A 21,180-nucleotide genomic window follows, 5' to 3' on the forward strand; every position below is an offset into this window, starting at 1 on the left:
CCTCGTTCCGCCCCATACCCCCCCCCCCCAGCCCTTTACCCTACCTAGGAGTAACATGAAGATGTAAACCCTCAGAGTAACCCCCGGCCCAGTTTCTGCCGAAAGTGTATGAGGAAGTGGGAGAGCGGGCTCTCGTTCGGTGCCCCAGGACTCTTCCGTCCCAGTATCTCCCTTAACTACGTCCGTCCGATGATAGAAAGGCCTCCTGGCTCCCATGCACCGGGGCTCCGGACGGCCTCTCCCGCGCACGCGCCCAAGAATCCCGGCCGGCCGCACAAGGCCCCCTCCACTCCACCTCCCACCCCGTGGAAACACACTCCCTCCCCCGCAGCCCCCACCCCCACCGGGGAACGTTCGGATGGAACGTTTGCTCCCTCACCCTGAGAGGCTGCAGCTCTTCCTGCAGCACGCAGGCCCATGGCTCCCGGAGCAAAGCTGCCGCCCTGCGGAGTCCCCGCCCCCGCTTAAAGCGACAGACTCTCCCCCTGGGCTGCCCCCAGCGCGCGGAGCAGCCAATCAAAAAGTCTGTGCCCAGATGCAGCACCAGTCAGGTGTCACCTACGGGGAACTGGGTGCGGCCTGGCTCGAAGCTGTAGGGGGCGGGGAGGAAGTACCCTCAGGGTAATTGACGTCTCACTGGAGGAGTGAAAGGGTTCTGGGACCTTCTAAAAAGTGTAAACATAGGCTCCTCCATTTAAATGCTTATCGCTCAGGACCCTAGGGAAGGGACTAAAAGTAATCCTTGCCACATCCCAGCAATTGTCTTGCCCACAGATACTAAGTATCTTGTTAGCTTGTCAGTTTCACGCTTCCAACAACAGAGCAGTGCCGCCAGTAGATAATTATGAGTAGGTAGCATTTCATTTCCTTAATCTTCCCAGTTTATTTTCTCACCTCTGGTGGTAACAAATCCAAAGTGTGTGCATTGGACTGGAGACTCAGGTTTGGGAGGCACTCCCTGCCTGAAAGATCTTTCACTTTGGATTAAGTTGTGGTTCAGTTCTGTCTGACTAACTCAATGGACCCCTAGCACTACAGGTCCTGCTATCCTCCACTATCTCTCCAAGTCTGTCCAAGTGCACTGTTTCCATGACGCTATTTTTCATCTCATCCTCTGCCATTCCCTTCTTTTGCCTTAAATCTTTTACAATATTAGGGTCTTTTCCACTGAGTCCAGTCTTCTCATTATGTGGCCAAAGTATTTCCGTTTCAGCTTTTGTATTTTGACCTTCCAGTGAATAACCTGAATTAATTTCTTAAAGTATTGACTGATTTAAACTCCCTGATACCCAAGAAACTCTCAGAAGTCTTCTCTAGTACCACAATTCTAAAGCCTCTCTTCTGCAACACCCAGCTTTCCCTAGAATCCCAACTCTCACAGCCATACATTGCTACTGGAAAAACCGTAGCTTTAACTATACAAACCTTTGTCCTCAAGGTGATGTCTCTGCTTTTTATTATACTATCCAAATTTGCTGTAGCTTTCCTTCCAAGGAGCAAATGTCTTTTAATTTCATGGTTGCAGTCCCTGCAGATATTTATTTGACATTGCTTGCATTTCTTCTCCCTCTATTTGCCAGGAAGTGATGGGACTAGTTGCCATGATCTAGTTTTCTTTTTTATGTTAAGCTTCAAAGGAGCTTTTACCCTCTCCTCTCTCACCCTGAAGAGGCTTCTTAATTCCTCTTCATTTTCTGCCATCAGAGTATTATTATTTGCAAACCTGAGATTTTTTATATTTCTCTAAGCAGTCTTAAATTCAGCTTTTGATTCATCTACCCTGGCATTTTGCATGATGTCTTGCCCACCAAAATGGCATCACCATTGTAAAGTGAAATTTCAGTGTGTCCAACTGTGGCTGATCAGATAGTTCTTTTGAACATTTGGGGTGGATATCCCAAATTTGCACATCTTGCATTTACTTCGTGCTGTCTCAATTCTGCTTTGCTCAAAGAGCACAGCACCTTTTATGTGGGCATGCCATGCTGAGCAGTCCTGTAACAGTGTCTCCCATTGCACAGTCAAATCCAAAGTTTTTGAGAGATACTTTGAAAGTGTCCTTGTATCACTTCTTCTGACCACCATGTGATTGCCTGCCCCATTCAGGTTCTCCATAAAAGTCGTTTTGGCAAGTGTACATTTTGCATTCAAACAACATGGCCAGCCCATCAGAGTTGTGCTCTCTGAAGCATAGTTTGAATACTTGCCAGTTCAGCTTAAGCAAGGACTTCAGTGTCTGGTACTTTATCCTGCCAAGTGATCCTCAGAATCTTCCTAAGACAGTTCATGTGGAAGCGATTCAGCTTCCTGGCATGGCGCTGGTAGACTGTCCATGTTTCACAAGCATATAACAATGAGGTCAGCACAACAGCTCTGTAGACCTTCAGTTTGGTAGTCAGTCTAATGCCTCTTCTCTCCCAAACCTTTCTTCAGAGCCTTCCAGACACTGAACTAGCTCTGGCAATGTGTGCATCAACCTCATTGTCAATGTGTACCTCCCTGGAAAGTACGCTACCAAGGCAAGTAAACTTATCCACAGCATTCTACACTTCTCAATTTGTTGTAACGGATGGTTCCACATATGGATGGTGTGGTGGTGGCTGATGGGGCACCTGTGTTTTTTGGGTGTTAACTATTAGGCCAAAATTAGCACAGGCAGCAGAGAATTGATCCATACTTTGTTGCATCTCAGCTTCAGAGGCTGTATTGAGTGCACAGTCATCTGCAAACAGAAAATCATGCACCAACACTCCCTCTACTTTGGTCTTGACTTGTAACCTTTTCAAATTGAAGAAGTTACCATCAGTATAGTAGTTGACCTTGATGCTGTGTTCATTCTCACTGAAAGCATTTGTCAACATGGCTGAAAACATCATGCTAAAAAACATGGGAGCAAGCACACAGCCCTGTTTCAATCCATTGGTGACTGAGAAGGCACGAGAGCTTTGTCCATTATCCAGAACCCTTCCCCAGTAGCATGTTGGACACCTTCTGACCTGAGGGGTTCATTTTCCAGTGTCATGTAGTTTATTATTTTAATATTGTTCATGGGGTTTTCTTGGCAAAGATACTGAAGTGGTTTGCCATTTCCTCCTCCACTGGATTACATTTTGTCAGAAATCTCTGCTATGACCTGTTCATCTTGGGTAACCCAGCACAGCATAGCTCATAGTTTCACTGAGCTACACAAAACCCTCCACCATGATGCAGGAAGGCATTTGGATTAAGAAATTTCTACCAAATGTAACATTGCCTCTGTTTCCAATTTTAAACAAACATCCATGTTTCTGGGGTTATCCTCCTTAATTTGTTTCATTGAATTTTGATAATTGCAAAAGCATTTGGAAATAACTGGTGTCCAACCCAGAACTATATTAAAGGATTGTTTACCAAGTCTATTGTAATACCCTTTACAATAATTAGCTCATTTTAAGCCTAGAAAGCAATATAATCCCTCTTCTGTCACCCTCCCCTTTGGTTCTCTTTTCTTTGGATTTAGAGAGTTTATTTTAGATGAACCATTTTGAATTCAGGTAAAGTCCTACCCAGTGAGGAAAAATTCCTAGCCAGAACTTGGTTTCTCTGCCTAATCTTACATTATTGGATAGAAAAAAACATATATATACTTACATATATAAATATGTAAAATATATGTGAGAAATGTATACATGCAAGAAAGTATATATGTATGTGTATGTATACATATACAAACACATATATATGCATGTATATGTATGTATAAATGTTCATTTTTATTGTTTTCGGTTGTATTTGATTCTTTGTGATCCCGTTTGGGGTTTTCTTGGCAAAGGTATTAGAGTAGTTTGCCATTTCCTTCTCCAGCTTATTTTACAGATGAGGAAACTGAGACAAATGAGTAAAGGACTTACCCAGGGTCACCGAGCTAGTAAATGTCTGAAGCCAAATTTGAACTCCAGTCCTCCTATCTCCAGGCTTGGTGTTCTATCTACTGTGCCTCCTCACCACGCATATATATATATTCATATACATACATATACATATGTGCATATATACAGATACAAGAGTATTATAGGGAGAAGAGCCAAGATGGTGGAGTAGAAGGACAGAGCTGTAGAAGCTCCCCTCCATATCCCATAAAATACCTGTAAAAAAATGACTCTAAACAAATTCTATAGCAGCAGAAGCCACAAAACAACAGAGTGAAAGAGATTTCCAGCCCAAGACAGCCGGGAAGGCCAACAGGAAAGATTTATCACGCTGGGTGCAGAGCAGAGCGCAGCCTGGCCTTGGTGGTGGCACAGCAGGGACAGGACCAAAACAGACCTCAGGCGTGGAATCCCCAGCAGCAGCTGCAGTTCCCAGATTGCTCAACCCGCAAATATCAAAGACAGTTTCAAAGGTCAGTGAGAAAGCTCTTTCACCTGCATGAGAAGGGAATGAGTCTAGCCCCACCAGCAGCAGCAACTGCAGTGGCAGCCTCTATTTTTGGAGCCCTTGGCTTAAAGCCCCTGGGGGAATTGAGCAGCTGATCTCGATCTCAGCCCTGAGTGGCTCTCTTGGGTTGAGGAAGAGTGCTAGTGTGGTGGAGCTGGAGGCAGGTGTGGAGAGGAAATTATACTCGCAGATCATGGGCAGAATAGAGTGCTTGTGGTTGCTCACAGATAAGAGCACAGGCCAGGAGAGGAGCAAACTTCTCTCCCTTGATTGTGCCACCTTGGAGGAACTGAGAACTTACAGGTCCCCAGAGTATACCCTCCTTTTGAAAAATACTCAGAACTCAAGTAATTGGCTGGGAAAATGCCCAAAAAAGGGAAAAAAATAAGACTACAGAAGGCTAATTTCTTGGTGAACAGACATTTTCTTCCATCCTTTCAGATGAGGAAGAACAATGCAAACCATCAGAGGAAGACCTAAATGTCAAGACTTCTGCATCCAAAACCTCCAAAATAAATATGCAGTGGTCTTAGGCCATGGAAGATCTCAAAAAGGATTTTGAAAATCAAGTAAGAGACATGGAGGAAAAAAAATGAGACAATACAAGAAAATCACGAAAAGCAAGTCAACAGCTTGCTAAAGGAGACCCCCAAAATGCTGAAGAAAATAACACATTTAAAAATACACTAAGTCAAGCTGTAAGCTGTCCCACCCAGTGTGCACTTGCCCTCCCCTGCCTCCAGGTGTGGCACCACCTCCTCTCTCTCTCTTAAGGGTTTAAACTTGGCACTTCAAAGTTCACCGTGGATGATGATATTGCTGCTCTCGTTGTTGACAATGGCTCTGGCATGTGCAAAGCTGGCTTTGCCAGAGACGATGCCCCTCAGGCCATCTTCCCCTCCATTGTTGGGCGCCCCAGACATCAGGGTGTGATGGTGGATATGGGCCAGAAAGACAGCTATGTGGGGGATGAGGCTTAGAGCAAGAGAGGTATTCTGACCCTGAAGTACCCCATTGAACATGGTATTGTCACCAACTGGGATGACATGGAGAAGATCTGGCATCATACTTTCTACAATGAGCTCTGTGTGGCCCCTGAGGAGCACCATGTGCTGCTCACAGGAGCCCCCCTGAACCCCAAAGCCAACAGAGAGAAGATGACTCAGATTATGTTTGAGACCTTCAACACCCCAGCCATGTACGTTGCCATCCAGGCTGTTCTGTCCCTGTATGCTTCTGGTCGTACCACTGGTATTTTGATGGACTCTGGTGATAGTGTGACCCACACTGTGCCCATCTATGAAGGTTATGCCCTTCCCCATGCCATCCTCCATCTGGATCTGGCTGCCTGTGATCTGACAGACTACCTCATGAAGATCTTGACCAAGAGAGGGTACAGTTTCACTACCACAGCTGAGAGGGAAATCATGCGTGACATCAAGGAGAAGCTGTGTTATGTCGCTCTAGACTTTGAGCAGGAGATGGCTACTGATGCATCTAGCTCCTCTCTGGAAAAGAGCTATGAGTTCCCTGATGGTCAGGTTATCACCATTGGCAACAAGAGGTTCTGATGCCCAGAAGCTCTTTTCCAGCCATCTGTCTTAGGTATGGAATTCTGTGGAATCCACAAAACTACCTTCAACTCAATCATGAAGTGTGATGACATCCGTAAGGATTTGTATGCCAATACCGTATTGTCTGGTGGTACCACCATGTACCCAGGCATTGCTGACAGGATGCAAAAGGAGATTACAGCCCTAGCTCCCAGCACAACGAAAATCAAGATCATTGCCCCACCTGAGCACAAATACTCTGTCTGGATTGGAGGCTCCATCCTGGCATCTCTTTCCACCTTCCAGCAGATGTGGATCAACAAACAGGAGTATGATGAATCTGGGCCCTCCATTGTCCACTGCAAATGCTTCTAAATGGACTGTGTGTTTTGTTATTTTTTTATTTTTGTCAAAAAGGTGTGACATGATAATTGCCCAAAAAAAGAGATGAGGTTGGCAAGGCTTTATTTGTTTTTTTTGTTTTGTTTTGTTTTTTTGGTGCTTGACTCAGGATATAAAAATTGGAACAGTGAAGGTGATGAGCAGTCTAAGTATGCTGGAGGTAAACATCCCCAAAGTTCTACAGTGCATCTTCAGGACTCTTGATTGTACATTTATGTTTTTCTTTTTAATAGTCATTCCAAATATTGTATAATGCATTGTTACAGAGAAATTAGCTCTGTAATGAGATAAGTAACAAATCCAGATGGGGAGGGGGCAGGAGGAAGGTACTAGTATTGCTTTACAAGTAAATTAATGTAATCCTTTAAAAAAACTTTTTGTATCTTCCACCTTAATACTTGTTCGTTTTTTTTTTTAAATTGTCAGCCATATTGAATGGCCCCCTAAATTCCCTCCCTGCCCCCAACATAGATATGAATGAAGACAAGACTTCACAGTCTCCCTGCAAGTTTTATGAGATTGGTGCCAGTACTTGGGGGAGGGGAGGAGCTTTATCTGTACACTGATTTAAGACCAGTTCAAATAAAAGTGCACACGTTAAAGAAAAAAATAAAAAATAAATAAATAAAAATACACTAAGTCAATTGGCAAAAGAAGTCCAAAAAGCCAATGAGGAGAAGGGTGCTTTAAAAAGCAGAATTAGCCAAATGGAAAAGGAGGTTCAAAAGCTCACTGAAGAAAATAGTTCTTTAAAAATTGGAATGGAGCAGATGGAAGCTAATGACTTTATAAGAAACCAAGAAATTACAAAACAAAATCAAAAGAATGAAAAAATAGAAGATAATGTAAAATATTTCATTGGAAAAACAACTGACCTGAAAAATAGGTCTAGGAGAGACAATTTAAAAATTATGGGACTACCTGAAAGCCATGATCAAAAAAAGAGCCTGCACGTCACCTTTCATGAAATTATTAAGGAAAACTGCCCTGATATTCTAGAATCAGAGGGTTAAATAAATATTGAAAGAATCCACAAATCACCTCCTGAAAGAGATCTAAAAAAGAGAAACTCCTAGGAATATTGTAGCCAAATTCCAGAGTTCCCAGGTCAAGGAGAAAATATTGCAAGCATCTAGAAAGAAACAATTCGAGTATTGTGGAAATATAATCAATATAACACAAGATTTAGCAGCTTCTACAGTAAGGGATCAAAGGGCATGAAATATGATATTCCAGAAGTCAAAGGAACTAGGATTAAAACCAAGAATCACCTATTCAGCAAAACTGAGTATAATACTTCAGGGGAAAAAATGGTCATTTAATGAAAGAGAGGACTTTCAGAGGGAACGGGCATAAAGTAAATGATGTCATGTCAAAAATATGATTTAAGTACGAGAAGGGATTGTAATAGGAGGTGTGAAAAGGGGGAAGCAGAAAATGGCAAATTATATCACAGGAAGAAGTACAAAACTATAGTAGAGGGAAGGAGGGGAGGGAGATGAGCATTGTTTGAGAGGTACTCTCATCTGATTTGTTCAAAGAAGGGAACAATAATCTTAAGTAGATAATCCTAACTAGCTCTATAGGTAGTAGGAGGGGAAGGGGGAAGAAAGGGGAGGGTGGCTAAAAGGGAGGAAAGAAGCAATAAGAGTTTAAGGTAAGTAAAAGGGAGGGGGGCTAAAAGAAGGAGGGGAAGGCTGCAGGAGGAGGGGGAGAAAAGTGAATACTATTGAGGAGGGGAAGGGAGATGGGAGAGCTAAAAGCACAAATGGTGGGAAAGAGGTTGGAGGGAAATACACAGATTGTAATCATAACTGTGAATGTGAATGGAATGAACTCTCCCATAAAACGGAGACGGATAGCAGAATGGATTAAAAGCCATAATCCAACAATATGTTGCTTACAAGAAACACATTTGAAACGGGGGGATACACATAGGATAAAGGTCAAAGGATGGAGCAGAATATATTGTGCTTCAGCTCATGTAAGAAAGGCAGGAGTAGCAATCCTAATCTCAGACAAAGCGAAAGCAGAAATAGATCTAATCAAAAGGGATAAGGATGGAAACTATATCCTGCAATATCATTACTAAACATGTATGCTCCAAGTGGTATAGCATCCAGATTCTTAGAGGAGAGGTTGGGGGAGTTGAAGGAAGAAACTGATAGCAAAACTATACTAGTGGGGGACCTCAACCTCCCCCTCTCTGAACTCGATAAATCCAACCTCAAAATAAACAAGAAAGAGGTTAAGGAGGTAAATAAAACTTTGGATAAAGTAGATATGATAGATCTTTGGAGAAAATTAAATGGGAATAGAAAGGAATATACCTTTTTCTCAGCGGTACATGGAACATTGACAAAAATTGACCATGTACTAGGACATAAAAATCTCACAATCCAGTGCAGAAAGGTAGAGATAATCAATGCATCCTTTTCAGATCATAATGCATTAAAAATTACATGTAATAAAAGGCCATGGAAAGAGAAACCAAAAATCAATTGGAAACTAAATAATCTAATTCTAAAGAAGGGTTGGGTTAAAGAAGAAATCATAGAAACAATCAACAATTTCATTCAAGAGAATGACAATAGTGAGACAACATACCAAAACTTATGGGATACTGCAAAAGCAGTTATTAGGGGAAGTTTTATATCTTTGAATGCTTACATAAATAAAATAGAGAAAGAGGAGATCAATGACTTAGGCTTGCAGTTGAAAAAGCTAGAAAAAGAACAAATTGAAAATCCCCAAGTAAATACCAAATTAGAAATACTGAAAACCAAAGGAGAGATTAATAAAATTGAAATTAAGAAAACTATTGAATTAATAAATAAAACCAATAGTTGGTTTCATGAAAAAACTAATAAAATTGATAAACCTTTGGTCAATCTGATTAAAAAAAAGAAAGAAGAAAATCAAATTACTAATATTAAAAATGAAAGGGGTGAACTCACCTCCAATGAGGAGGAAATTAAAACAATAATTAGAAACTACTTTGCCCAACTTTATGCCCACAAATTCGATAATCTAAACGAGATGGATGAATATTTTAAAAAATACAAATTGCCCAGATTAACAGAAGAGGAAGTTGAATACTTAAACAACCCCATCTCAGAAAAAGAAATTGAACAAGCCATCAATGAACTCCCTAGGAAAAAATCTCCAGGGCCAGATGGATTCACAAGTGAATTCTATCAAACATTTAAAGAACAGTTAATTCCAATACTATATAGACTATTTTTGAAAATTGGGGAAGAAGGAGTCCTCCCAAATTCTTTCTATGATACAAATATGGTTTTGATACCCAAACCGGGAAGAGACAAAACAGAGAAAGAAAATTATAGACCAATTTCCCTAATGAATATAGATGCAAAAATTTTAAATAAGATTTTAGCAAAACGAATACAGCATCTTATCACAAGATTAATACATTATGATCAGGTAGGATTCATACCAGGACTACAGGGCTGGTTCAATATTAGGAAAACTATAAGCATTATCGATCACATCAACAACAAAGCTAACAAAAACCACATGATTATCTCAATAGATGCAGAAAAAGCTTTTGACAAAATACAACACCCATTCCTACTAAAAACACTGGAGAACATAGGAATAAAGGGAACTTTCCATAAAATAATAAGCAGTATCTATCTAAAACCTTCAGCAAGCATTATATGCAATGGGGTTAAGCTAGATGCATTCCCAATAAGATCAGGGGTGAAACAATGTTGTCCATTATCACCACTATTATTCAGTATGGTACTAGAAATGTTAGCTGTAGCAATTAGACAAGATAAAGATATTCAAGGAATAAGAATAGCCAAAGAAGAAACTAAGTTATCACTCTTTGCAGATGATATGATGATTTACCTAGAGAATCCCAGAGATTCAAGTAAAAAATTACTTGAATTAATAAACAACTTTGGCAAAGTTGCAGGTTACAAAATAAACCCACACAAATCTTCTGCATTCCTATATATTAGCAACAAAGTCCAACAGTAAGAGATAGAAAGAGAAATCCCATTTAAAGCTAGGGTAGACAGTATAAAATACTTAGGAGTCTACCTGCCAAAACAAACCCAGGGATTATATGAACACAATTACAAGACACTTTTTGCACAAATAAACTCAGATTTAAGTAAGTGGAAAAACATTATTTGCTCATGGGTAGGCCGTGCTAATATAATAAAAATGACAATTCTACCTAAATTAATATACTTATTTAGTGCCATACCAATTAAACTATCAGACAATTACTTTCTAGAGCTGGATAAAATAATATCAAAATTCATTTGGAAAAACAAAAGGTCCAGAATACCAAAGGGACTAATGAAAAGAAATGCTTGGGAAGGTGGCCTAGCGCTACCAGACCTCAAACTGTACTATAAAGCAGCAATTATCAAAACCACTTGGTATTGGCTAAGAAACAGAGAGGTAGACAAGTGGAATAGACTTGGCACTCAAGATGCAGTAGGCAAGGAAAATAGCAACCTTCTGTTTGATAAACCCAAGGACCCCAGCTTCTGGGATAAGAACTCATTGTTTGACAAAAATTGCTGGGAAAACTGGATAACAGTGTGGCGGAAATTAGGCATAGACCCATACCTGACACCGTACACAAGAATAAAGTCCAAATGGGTACATGATTTAGGTATAAAGATTGATACCATGAATAAACTGGAGAAGCAAGGAATAGTGTATTTATCAGATCTATGGAGAAGGGAAGAATTCTTTACTAAAGGAGAGATAGAAAGCATTATGAAATGCAAAATGGATAACTTTGATTACATTAAACTGAGAAGTTTTTGCACAACCAAACCCAGTGCAACCAAAATCCAGAGGGATGTAGTAAATTGGGAAAGAATTTTTACAGCTAATCTCAAGGATAAAGGCCTCATTTCTAGAATATATAGAGAACTGACCCAAATGTATAATCATACAAGTCATTCCCCAATTGATAAATGGTCAAAGGATATGAACAGGCAATTTTCAGAGGAAGAAATTAAAGCTATGTATAATCATATGAAGAAATGCTCTAAATCACTTTTGATTAGAGAGATGCAAATCAAAACAACTCTGAGGTACCACATCACACCTATAAGATTGGCAAACATGACAGAACAAGAAAATGATAAATGCTGGAGAGGATGTGGGAGAGTTGGAACACTAATTCATTGTTGGTGGAGCTGCGAGCGCATCCAGCCATTCTGGAGAGCAATTTGGAACTATGCCCAAAGGGCTACAAAAATGTGCATACCCTTTGACCCAGCAATATCGCTACTAGGACTATATCCCCAAGAGATCATAAAAATGGGAAAGGGTCCCACATGTACAAAAATATTTATAGCAGCACTCTATGTAGTTGCCAAAAACTGGAAGTCAAGGGGATGTCCATCAACTGGGGAATGGCTGAATAAATTATGGTATATGAATGTAATGGAGTACTATTGTGCCATAAGAAATGATGAACAAGAAGACTTCAGAGAGGCCTGGAAGGACTTATATGACCTGATGCTGAGTGAAAGGAGCAGAACCAGGAGAACTTTGTGCACAGCAACGACCACAGTGTGAGAGAGTTTTTTCTGGTAGACTTGGAATTTTGTAATAACGCAAAAACTTCTTATAAAAAAAAAAAATCCCAAAGGTGGTTCTCAAGGCAAAATGCCTTCCACACTCAGAGAAAGAAATATGGAAGTCACTCACAAAATGTAGCAGATCATGTTTGTGTATATGTATGTCTTTGTGTATCATGTTTTGATTTGTTATATGATTTCTTTCATTTATTTTAGTCTGACTACATAGCATGACTATAGTGAAAATGTACTCAATAGGAAAGTATATGTAGAACCTATACAGAATTGTATGCAGTCGTGGGGAGGGAGGGGGGCAGTGGGTGGTAGGTGTGGGGGGGATAAAATCTCAATTGTATGGCAGTGATTGTTAAACATTAAAAAATAAAAAAATATAAAAAAAAATAAAAAGCATCATACCAACCAATCAAAAAAAAAAAAAAAGAAAGAGAGGACTTTCAAGCATTCTTGATGAAAAGACAAGAACTGAATAGAAAATTTAACTTTCAAAGACAAGAATCAAGAGAAGCTGAAAAGATAAATAGGAAAGAAAAGCCTTAAAGAACTCATTGAAGTTGAACTGTTTACATTCCTACATGGAAAGATAACATTTGTAACTCTTGAAACTTTTCTCAGTGTTTGGGTAGTTGGAGGGATTATACATACACACACACACACATACACACACACACACACACACACACATATACATATAGACAGAGAGCACAGGGTGAGTTGTATAGGAAGGGATGATATCTAAAAAATAAAATTGAGTGAGAGATGAATATATTGGGAATAAAAAGGGAGAAATGAAATGGGGCAAGTTATCTCTCATGAAAGAGGCAAGAAAAAGCTTTTTCAATGGAGGGGAAAAGTGGAGAGGTGAGGGGGAAAAAGTGAAGCTTACTCTCATCACATTTGGCTTAAGGAGGGAATAACATGCACCCTCAATTTCGGATGAAAATCTATCTTACACTACAGGAAAGCAGAGGAGAAAGGAATAAGTGAGGTGGAGGGATGATAGAAGGGATGGCAAATGGGAGGAGGGAGTAATTAGAAGTAAACACTTTTGGGGAGGGACAAAGTCAAAAGAGGGAATAGAATAAATGGGGGGCAGGATAGGATGGAGGGAAATATAGTTAGTCTTACACAACATGACTATTATGGAAGTCTTTTGCAAAACTACACATATATAGTCTATATTGAATTGCTTGCCTTCTCAGTGGGGACGGGTGGGGAGGGAGGAAGGGAGAGAATTTGGAATTCAAAGTTTTAGGAATGAAGGTTGAGAATTATTTTTGCATACAACCTGGAAATAAGAAATACAGGCAATGGGGTATAGAAATCTACCTTGCCCTACAAGAAAAGAGAGAAGATGGGGATAAGGGAAGGGAGGGGTGCGATAGAAGGGAGGGCAGATTGGGGGAAAGGGTAATCAGAATGTACAGCGTTTTGGGGTAGGGGAGGGGAGAGATGGGGAGAAAATTTAGATCTCATAATTTTGTGGAAATGAATGTTGAAAACTAAAAATAAATAAATAAAAATAAAAAATAAAAATCTGCAAAGCATAAAAAAAAGAGTATCATATAGCTAAAAGACCTAAAGATTGAATGAATGAGTGAATAAAATGAAAAGATGTTTTTTAACACTTACTATCTGCCAAACAAAGTGCCAAACACTGAGGAAACAAATGTAAAAACCTGGAAAGTCCCTGACCTCATGGAATTTATAGTCCGATGGTGGTGAGATGGAGGGGGAATGACACTACCTATTGGATCATAGAGATCAGTATTTTGGTTTAGAAAATTATAGGAAAGATCAGTTGAAACCTAGGGAAGTATACTGACTCATTCTTTCTAACAACAATGACAGAGTTGATTTGATTATGGTTCCAGAACTGGAAAATAAATGTGAGGAGGGCCAGAAGAGAAGTCATGGTAAAAGAGTGCCAGCTGAGTGCCCAGTGACAAGATGGCCAAAAAGTTAAGTGAAGCATGCCAAGGGCCTCCTGGGTATTTAGGGTCGTGGGAAGCACTCAAAAATCAGGAAAGTGAGGATCCCAGAAGACAACAAAAGATAAAGACTTACAAGTTGCTTGGACAATGTAAATCAGTTCCCATGGAGGGTTTTGTTTTTTAGGTGTTTGTTTTCATAATTTTTGTATTGGGCATGCAATTAAAAAAATTAGAAAAAGAACAAATTAAAAATCCTTAATTAAGCAAAATTGGAAATTTTGAAAGTCAAAGGTATGATGAATAAAATTGAAACTAAGAAAGCTAATGAACTAATAAATAAAACTAAGAGCTGGTTTTATGAAGAAAAAGATAGGTAATTGATTAATTTAATTTACAAAAAGAAAACCAAATTACCAGTATCAAAAATGAAAAAGGCAAATTCACTACCAATGAAGACGTAATTAAAACAATCATTAGGAGCTATTTTGTTCAGTTTTATGCTAATAAATCTGACAGTGAAATAAATGAATATTTACAAAAATAGAAATCCAGATTAAAAGAAGAAATAAAATATTTTTAAAACCCTACCTTAGAAAAATAAATTAAACAAGCTATCAATGAACTCCCTAAGAAAAAAGTCAGATGCAATCATAAGTGAATTCTACTTAATATTTAAAGAACAATTCCAATAGTACATAAACTACTTAGAAAAACAGGCAGAGAAGGAAGCCTACCAAATTCCTTTGACGACACAAATACAGCCCTGATACCTAAACCAGGAAGAGTGAAAACAGATAAAGAAAACTGCACACCAATTTCCCTAATGAATATTGATGCAAAAATTTTAAATAAAGTAGCAAGGAGATTACAGTAATATATTGCAAGGATCATATGCTATGACTGGGTGAGATTTATACCAGTTATGCAGAACTGGTTCAATATTAGGAAAACTGTCAGCGTGACTGACCTTATCAATAACAACATCAACAGAAATCCTATGATTATCTCAACAGACACAGTAAAAGTTTTTGACAAAATACAATCCTCATTCCTATTAAAAACTCTGGAAAGTATAGGAATCAGTGGGACTTTCCTTAAAATGATAGGTAGTTGCTAACTGAAATCATTAGCAAGCACTATATGCAATGAGGATAGGCTAGAAGCCTTTCCAATAAGATGAGATCACCACTATTATACAATATTGTACTAGAAATGTTAGCTATAGCAATAAGAGAAGAAAAAGAAATAGAAGGAATTAGAATAGCCAGTGAGGAAATAAAACCATCCCTCTTTGCAGAAGATAGGATGGTATACTCAGAGAATCCTAGAGAACCAACTAAAAAACTGTTTGAAATAATTAACAACTTTAGGAAAGTTGCAGAATAGAGAATAAATCCATATACCTTGTCATAATTTCTATATATTACCAACAAAGCCCATCAACAAGATAAATGAGAAATTGCATTTAAAATGACTGTAGACAATATAAGATACTTGAGAGTCTACCTGCCAAGGCAAACCCAGCAACTCTATGAACACAATTACAAAACACTTGTCACACAGATAAAGTCAGATCTAAATAAGTGGAAAAATATCAATTGCCCATGGGAAGGCTGAGACAATGTAATAAAAGTAACAATTCTACCTATATTAATTTACTTAGTCAGTGCCACACCAATAAACTACCAAAAAAAATTTTGCTAGGAAAAAAATAACAATTCATCTGAAGGAGCAAAAGCTCAAGAATATCATGAGAATAAATGAAAAAAAAGAACGTGAAGGAAGGTGGTCTAGCTGTACCAGATCTCAAACTTTGTACTACAAGCAGAAATCATCAAAAACAACCTGGTACTAAGAAAAAAATGGTTGACCAGCAGAATAGGTTAGGCTACACAAGGTATAGTAGTAAACAACCATAGTAATCTTGTGTTTGATAAACCCAAAGATACTAGCTTTTGGAACAAGAACTCGCTATTTGTTGAAAACTACAAGGAAAGCTGAAAAACAGTATGACAGAAACTAGGAATAGACCAACATCTTATACCATTTACCAAGACAAGGTCAGCATGGATACATAAATTAGATATAAGGGATAATACCATAAGCAAAGTAGAACAAGGAATAGCTCACCTGTCATATCTATGGAGAAGGAAAGAATTTATGATCAAACAAGAGATAGCATTATGAGATGAAAAATGGTTTTAATTATAGTAAATTAAAAAGATTTTGCAAAAATAAAAACAATGCAACCAAGATTAGAAGGAAAGCACAAGCTGGGAAACAATTTTTACAGCAAGTATCTCTGATAAAGACCTCATTTCTCACATTTATAGAGAACTGAGTCAAATTTTTAGGAATAAAAGGTATTTGTTAATTGATAAATGGTTGAAGGATGTGAATGGGCAGTTTTCAGACAAAGAAATCAAAGCTATAGTCATATGAAATAATGCTCTAAATCATTGATTAGAGAAAGCAAGTCAAAACAACTCTGAGGTACCACCTCACCCTTATTAGATTGACTAACACAACAGAAGAGGAAAATGGTAAATGTTGGAGGGGATGTGGGAAAATAAGAACACTAATGCGTTGTTGGTGGAGTTGTAAACTGATACAACCCTTCTGGAGAGCAATTTGGAACGATACCTAAAGGTCAATCAAATTGTGCATGACAATACCACAACTAGATCTGTATCCCAAGAGATTTTTTTTAAAAGGGATGTGGGGGGAACCTGTGTGAACAAAAATATCCATAGCACCTTTTTAGTGGTGGCAAAGAACTGGAAAGTGAGGGGATGCCCATCAACTGGAGAATAGCTGAACAAGTATATGATTGTCGTGGAATACTATTGTGCTATAAGAAATGATAAGCAGGCTGAATTCAGGAAAACCTGGAAAGACCTGTAAGAACTGATGTAAAGTAAAATGAACAGAATCCAAAAAACATTATACACAGTAACAACAATATTGTATGATGATTGATTGTGAATGACTTAGCTATTCTCAGCCATACAATGATCCAAGACAATTCTAAGGTACTCATGATGAAAAATGATATCTAAATCCAGAGAAAGAACCGATGGAATATGAATGCAGATCATAGCATACTATTTTTCATGGTTTTTTCTTTTCTTCTGTTTCTTCTTGCATAACATGACTAATATGGAATTATGTTCTACATAATTAAACATATATAACCTATTTCAAATTTCTTCCAGTCTTAGGGAAGGTGGAAGTGAGAGAGGGAAGGAGAAAATTTGAAACTCAAAAAAATTTTTCAATGAATGTTAAAGTTTGTCTTTACATATAATTGGGAAAAACAAAAACAAAATTTGAGTTCAACCATTTATTTGCTATGTTGCAAGAGATAATTAGTCCAAAAGACCAAAGCCCATGTCACCATCTGATTCCTCTGATTCCTTTCTCAACTTATCTTTTTTCTGTTCAGCTGGGGCAGCACCAGCAGCAGGGGCAGCACTCCCAGTAGTAGCAGCACCAGCTGCTAGGGTAATTCCACCAACCTCTATATTGCAGATGAGACTTCTGATGTCAGTGTTGGTTAGGCCCTTTGCAAATAGACAAAGTCAGAAAGGTTCAACATTTACACCAGCTGCTTTACTGAGGACATTGATTTTATCTTCCGTGACCATGACCTCATCATCATGCAGGACCAGGGCTGAGTACATGCAGACCAGCTTGGAGACAGAGGCCATTTCTGGGGCTGCCTGGCCTGGTGCTAGTTGCCGGCTGAATTAAGCCTCAGCTTCACCCCACACAGCATCAGAATCTGTCATATACCTGATATCTACTACTTTTTGCATTGAGTGCCCTTTCTAGAAGAAGCCCTGTCATGAACCATACCTAAGCTTCATTTGAAAGATTTTCCATAGATCTGTGGGAGGGGGTAAAGCAAGTAAGTCAGAGAGTTCAAGAAAAAAGACCAGTAACAACCCTAATTTCCACTTTTGGGGATCAGGTTTCCCTAGGACTATGAACGTGATTCTGGAATGGGAATTTCTTTGAACGTCAGAGTATAAAATGTTTTAAAAACTTAACAACTCTACTATCATGCCTGATATTCATGGCTACTAGCTCTTAATTGAAGAAACACATTTTCTCAGTTGTTCTCCTGAGCAAATGGAGGGTGTTAATAATTAATTTCATTCAATTTCTTTTTTTTGTTCATTTTGTTTACTTTGTTGTAGCTACTGTATATAGTTTTCCTGGCTGGTTCACTGTTTGGTTCATATGGGTCTTCCCATATGGTTGCTATACCATGTGATGGAGAAAGTACTGGGCCTGGGGTCAAGAAATTGTGTGGTTGTTCAGTTGTTCAGTCATGTTCTACTCTTTGTGACCTTGTGGACCATAGCATGTCTGGCCCTTATATATCCTCTACTTTCTCTTGAAGTTTGTCCAAGTTCATGTTCATTGTTTCTATGACACTATCTATCTTACCCTCTGCCATCCCCTTTTCCTTTTGCCTTCAGTCTTTGCCAGCTTCAGGGTCCTTTCAATGAGCTCCATCCAAATCTGGTCTTAGACACTGACTGGCAAGCCACTTCATCTCTATTTACCTCCACTCTAAAATGGGGATAATAATAGCACCTGCCTGCCAGGTTGCTGTGAGGACCTAACAAAATAATATTAGCAGAGTGCCTGGCACATACAGGTGCTTAATAAATGCTTGTTTTCTTCCATGCTTTTCTGAATTTCTTACCGTTTGAGATATTGTAGAAGGCCTTGCAAAAAGAATTTAAGCACATTCCACCACCATCATCCCAATACGGGTTAACCGTAAGAAAACTTCACCAAAACACTCCATTGCCCTGGCAAGCTAGAGGCACTTTTGGTTTTATTTTATGACTATGTAACTACTGAATTACATACATAAAACAGTGTGGAATCCTGAAGCAGAGCAACTGCAGAGTTAGGAAGGCCTGGTCAAGTCCTGACTCTGGCATATAGTAACCGTGTGATTTCAGCAACCTAGGCCAACTCTCTAAGAGTATAAAAATCAGTGCTAATCTACATGAACTGAAGGAGTTACTTCACTGGAAACTCCCTCTAGCAATGAAATCACAAATCTGGTAAACAAGCTTGCATGTGTGCATATGCATACACACACACACTCCTTCTGGATTATCAACATGTTACCTTTCATGATGCCCATCTCTAAAATAATTCTATTCTTTCTACCTATTATGCAACATTTGGAGTCAAATGACCTGGGTTGAATTCAACCTCTGCCTCTCCCTACTTGTGTAACATTGGTCAAATCACTACTTCTCTACTTTACTACTTTTCTCCTTAATATAAAGTGGTTGAATTAGACCAGAGGCTGTTCTTTTTTTTTTAATGTCATCGATACCTTTGGTAGTTTAGTATAACTGATAGATCCCTTTTCAGAATGTTTTTAAATGTATAAAATACATAATATTACAAAGGAAACCAACTATATTAAAATTTAAACAGGAAGACTTCAATCCTATTTGACCTAGCAGCAGGTCTAATAACCGCAGCAATTTCTAAGTAGCAATGAAGCCTGGTCCATATTTTGCAATATCTAACAACTATGTGATATGAAAACATATGTGAATTTTAGTGATGGCAAAATCACAACTACTGCTAATACAACTCTGGCGTATTGCCTATGTTCACAATGCAAGGAAATGCTAAATTTCAATTAGAGGTTATTGAAAATTAAGCTGATGATTCTGAATCCTCTTGTATGTTCATGTTTTCTTTTCTTATTTTATATTTCAGTTTATATTTCTCTTTCTTTTCCTATTAGGTACTTAAGTTTTCGTTTTTGTCTAAAATTAAAAGAAAATTAAGATGATGTCATTTTTCCCCCATCCAGCTTCACAGAATCTGTGGATCCCAGTTTAGGAGCCCCCTGAATTAGACAATGTCTAAGGTCCCTCCCAGCTTTAAATCCTTTGATGGGATGACTTGCTCCATGTTTCCAGTTTTCAGAAGAGCACTCCTCCCTTTCCCCCTTAGCCCTAATTAGAAATGGCTGGTGGAGGAGGGGAGATTCTCGCTTAAGTAGGACAAGTGGAATGCCGGTGGAGGGCTGGAAGCCTTTAGTGGCCTCAGGTGGGCTGTAGGTGGCAGCAGCAGCAGCGGCAGCAGCAGCATCCCTGGAAGGTGATCCAGCCTGGGTGTCAGAGCTGAAGAGGCAGCGGAGGCGGCACGTTTGCTTTGGCAGGTCCTGCCGCCGACCGCAGCACGGAATGCAGATGGCTCTAGAGGCGTTGGTCACCTTGAGCCGAATCCTCGGGGTGGCTTGCTTCCTCCTCGTGTCCCAAGCCAGGTCCTCAGCAGGTAAGCCTGGTAATGACCTCTGTGCATCCCACCGAGTCCTGCTGGTTAAGATGCGTGTCCTTCTTCTGAACTGCTGGGCAGGAACGCTGTTGGCATTCCAATGCCCACAGGCTCCCCGGTGACACTCATCTTCTTTCCCCTCTTGGAGGGTGGCTGAGGTCACGTCATTATTATGGCCATTTTTGCGCGTTTGCACAATTCCTTACCTCCTCGGAGTCCAGACTGTCTTGGTTCCCTCTGCATTCTATCTGTCTCTCCCCACCCCCTCTTCCTTCTCTTTTTTCATTAATAGGCTCGATGCCCTTTGATGAGTATTGAGGGGCAGGGGGGTGGTCCCTGGGATTCAGCCAGCCTGGGAGGGAGGACAGTAGGCTGAGCAAACCTTCTGGAAATCTGCCCCCTCTGCTGGGAGGCTTGTTCTAGCCCTACTCAGCCTAGAAGAATTGGGAATAAGGAAACGTTATTTTGGTTATTCCCAACAGCACGTCCTACAGCCTGCTTGGAGGTTTCAAAGAAATCACAGAAATTGTGCCCTGTGCCCTGCCAGAGGTCCTAACCAGGAGTTAGAAGGCTTGCCTCTTTGCCCCCCTGCCCTCTTTTCTTTGCTGCTGCTTGGGGGGTTTATGGCAAAGAGCAAATCCTCTATGGTTGGGCAGGAAGGTCATTTCAGAGGTTTCTGAATATCCTGTGCATGCCACCCCCAGGCACTGTGCCTGTTCCCAGTGACCATGATCTTCCTCTCTCACCCATGCCTCTTTGGAATCCCTAGTTCCCTTCAAAGATCAACTCAAGTGCTTCAAGAGGCTTTTCCTATTTTCCACCCCACGATTGTTCATGTCCTACATTTACTTATGTGTGAGCATAATGATTCTAATAATGATAGCTCATGTATATAGTGCTTACCATGTGCTGGACTGTGTTAAAGACTGTAATGTTATTATTTGTTTATTA

The 21,180-nt window shown here is 39.5% G+C and overlaps 3 protein-coding genes and 1 pseudogene across 11 annotated transcripts in view; 2 read left to right on the top strand and 2 right to left on the bottom strand.

The window, feature by feature from the left end:
- TRRAP (transformation/transcription domain associated protein) overlaps positions 1-546 on the bottom strand; it is a 160,371-nt gene extending 159,825 nt beyond the window's left edge. For 8 of the 9 annotated variants that reach the window (XM_072597814.1, XM_072597816.1, XM_072597813.1 and 5 more), the window contains exon 1: positions 380-546. The gene's annotated coding sequence lies outside the window, so the exon portion shown is untranslated. Of the gene's footprint in view, positions 1-44 lie in introns of all 9 variants that reach the window. The other variant, XM_072597808.1, reaches the window with a different exon arrangement.
- On the top strand, positions 215-6,359 carry LOC140532239 (actin, cytoplasmic 1 pseudogene; annotated as a pseudogene).
- A 10,911-nt stretch (positions 6,360-17,270) lies between these two features.
- On the bottom strand, positions 17,271-17,761 carry LOC140531701 (large ribosomal subunit protein P1-like). The gene is made up of 2 exons (XM_072650488.1): positions 17,526-17,761; positions 17,271-17,465 (listed from the first exon to the last, which is right to left on the bottom strand). The coding sequence occupies exons 1-2, from the start codon at positions 17,610-17,612 to the stop codon at positions 17,271-17,273; spliced, it is 282 nt and encodes a 93-aa protein (XP_072506589.1). The 5' UTR covers positions 17,613-17,761.
- Positions 17,762-20,040: 2,279 nt separating this feature from the next.
- TMEM130 (transmembrane protein 130) overlaps positions 20,041-21,180 on the top strand; it is a 56,443-nt gene continuing 55,303 nt past the window's right edge. The window contains exon 1 of the mRNA XM_072597817.1: positions 20,041-20,229. Coding sequence (XP_072453918.1) covers positions 20,139-20,229 — 91 coding nt within the window. The 5' untranslated portion in view covers positions 20,041-20,138. The remainder of the gene's footprint in view (positions 20,230-21,180) is intronic.

The sequence above is a fragment of the Notamacropus eugenii genome, chromosome 3, assembly GCF_028372415.1.
Source record: "Notamacropus eugenii isolate mMacEug1 chromosome 3, mMacEug1.pri_v2, whole genome shotgun sequence".
Classification (NCBI taxonomy): domain Eukaryota; kingdom Metazoa; phylum Chordata; class Mammalia; order Diprotodontia; family Macropodidae; genus Notamacropus; species Notamacropus eugenii.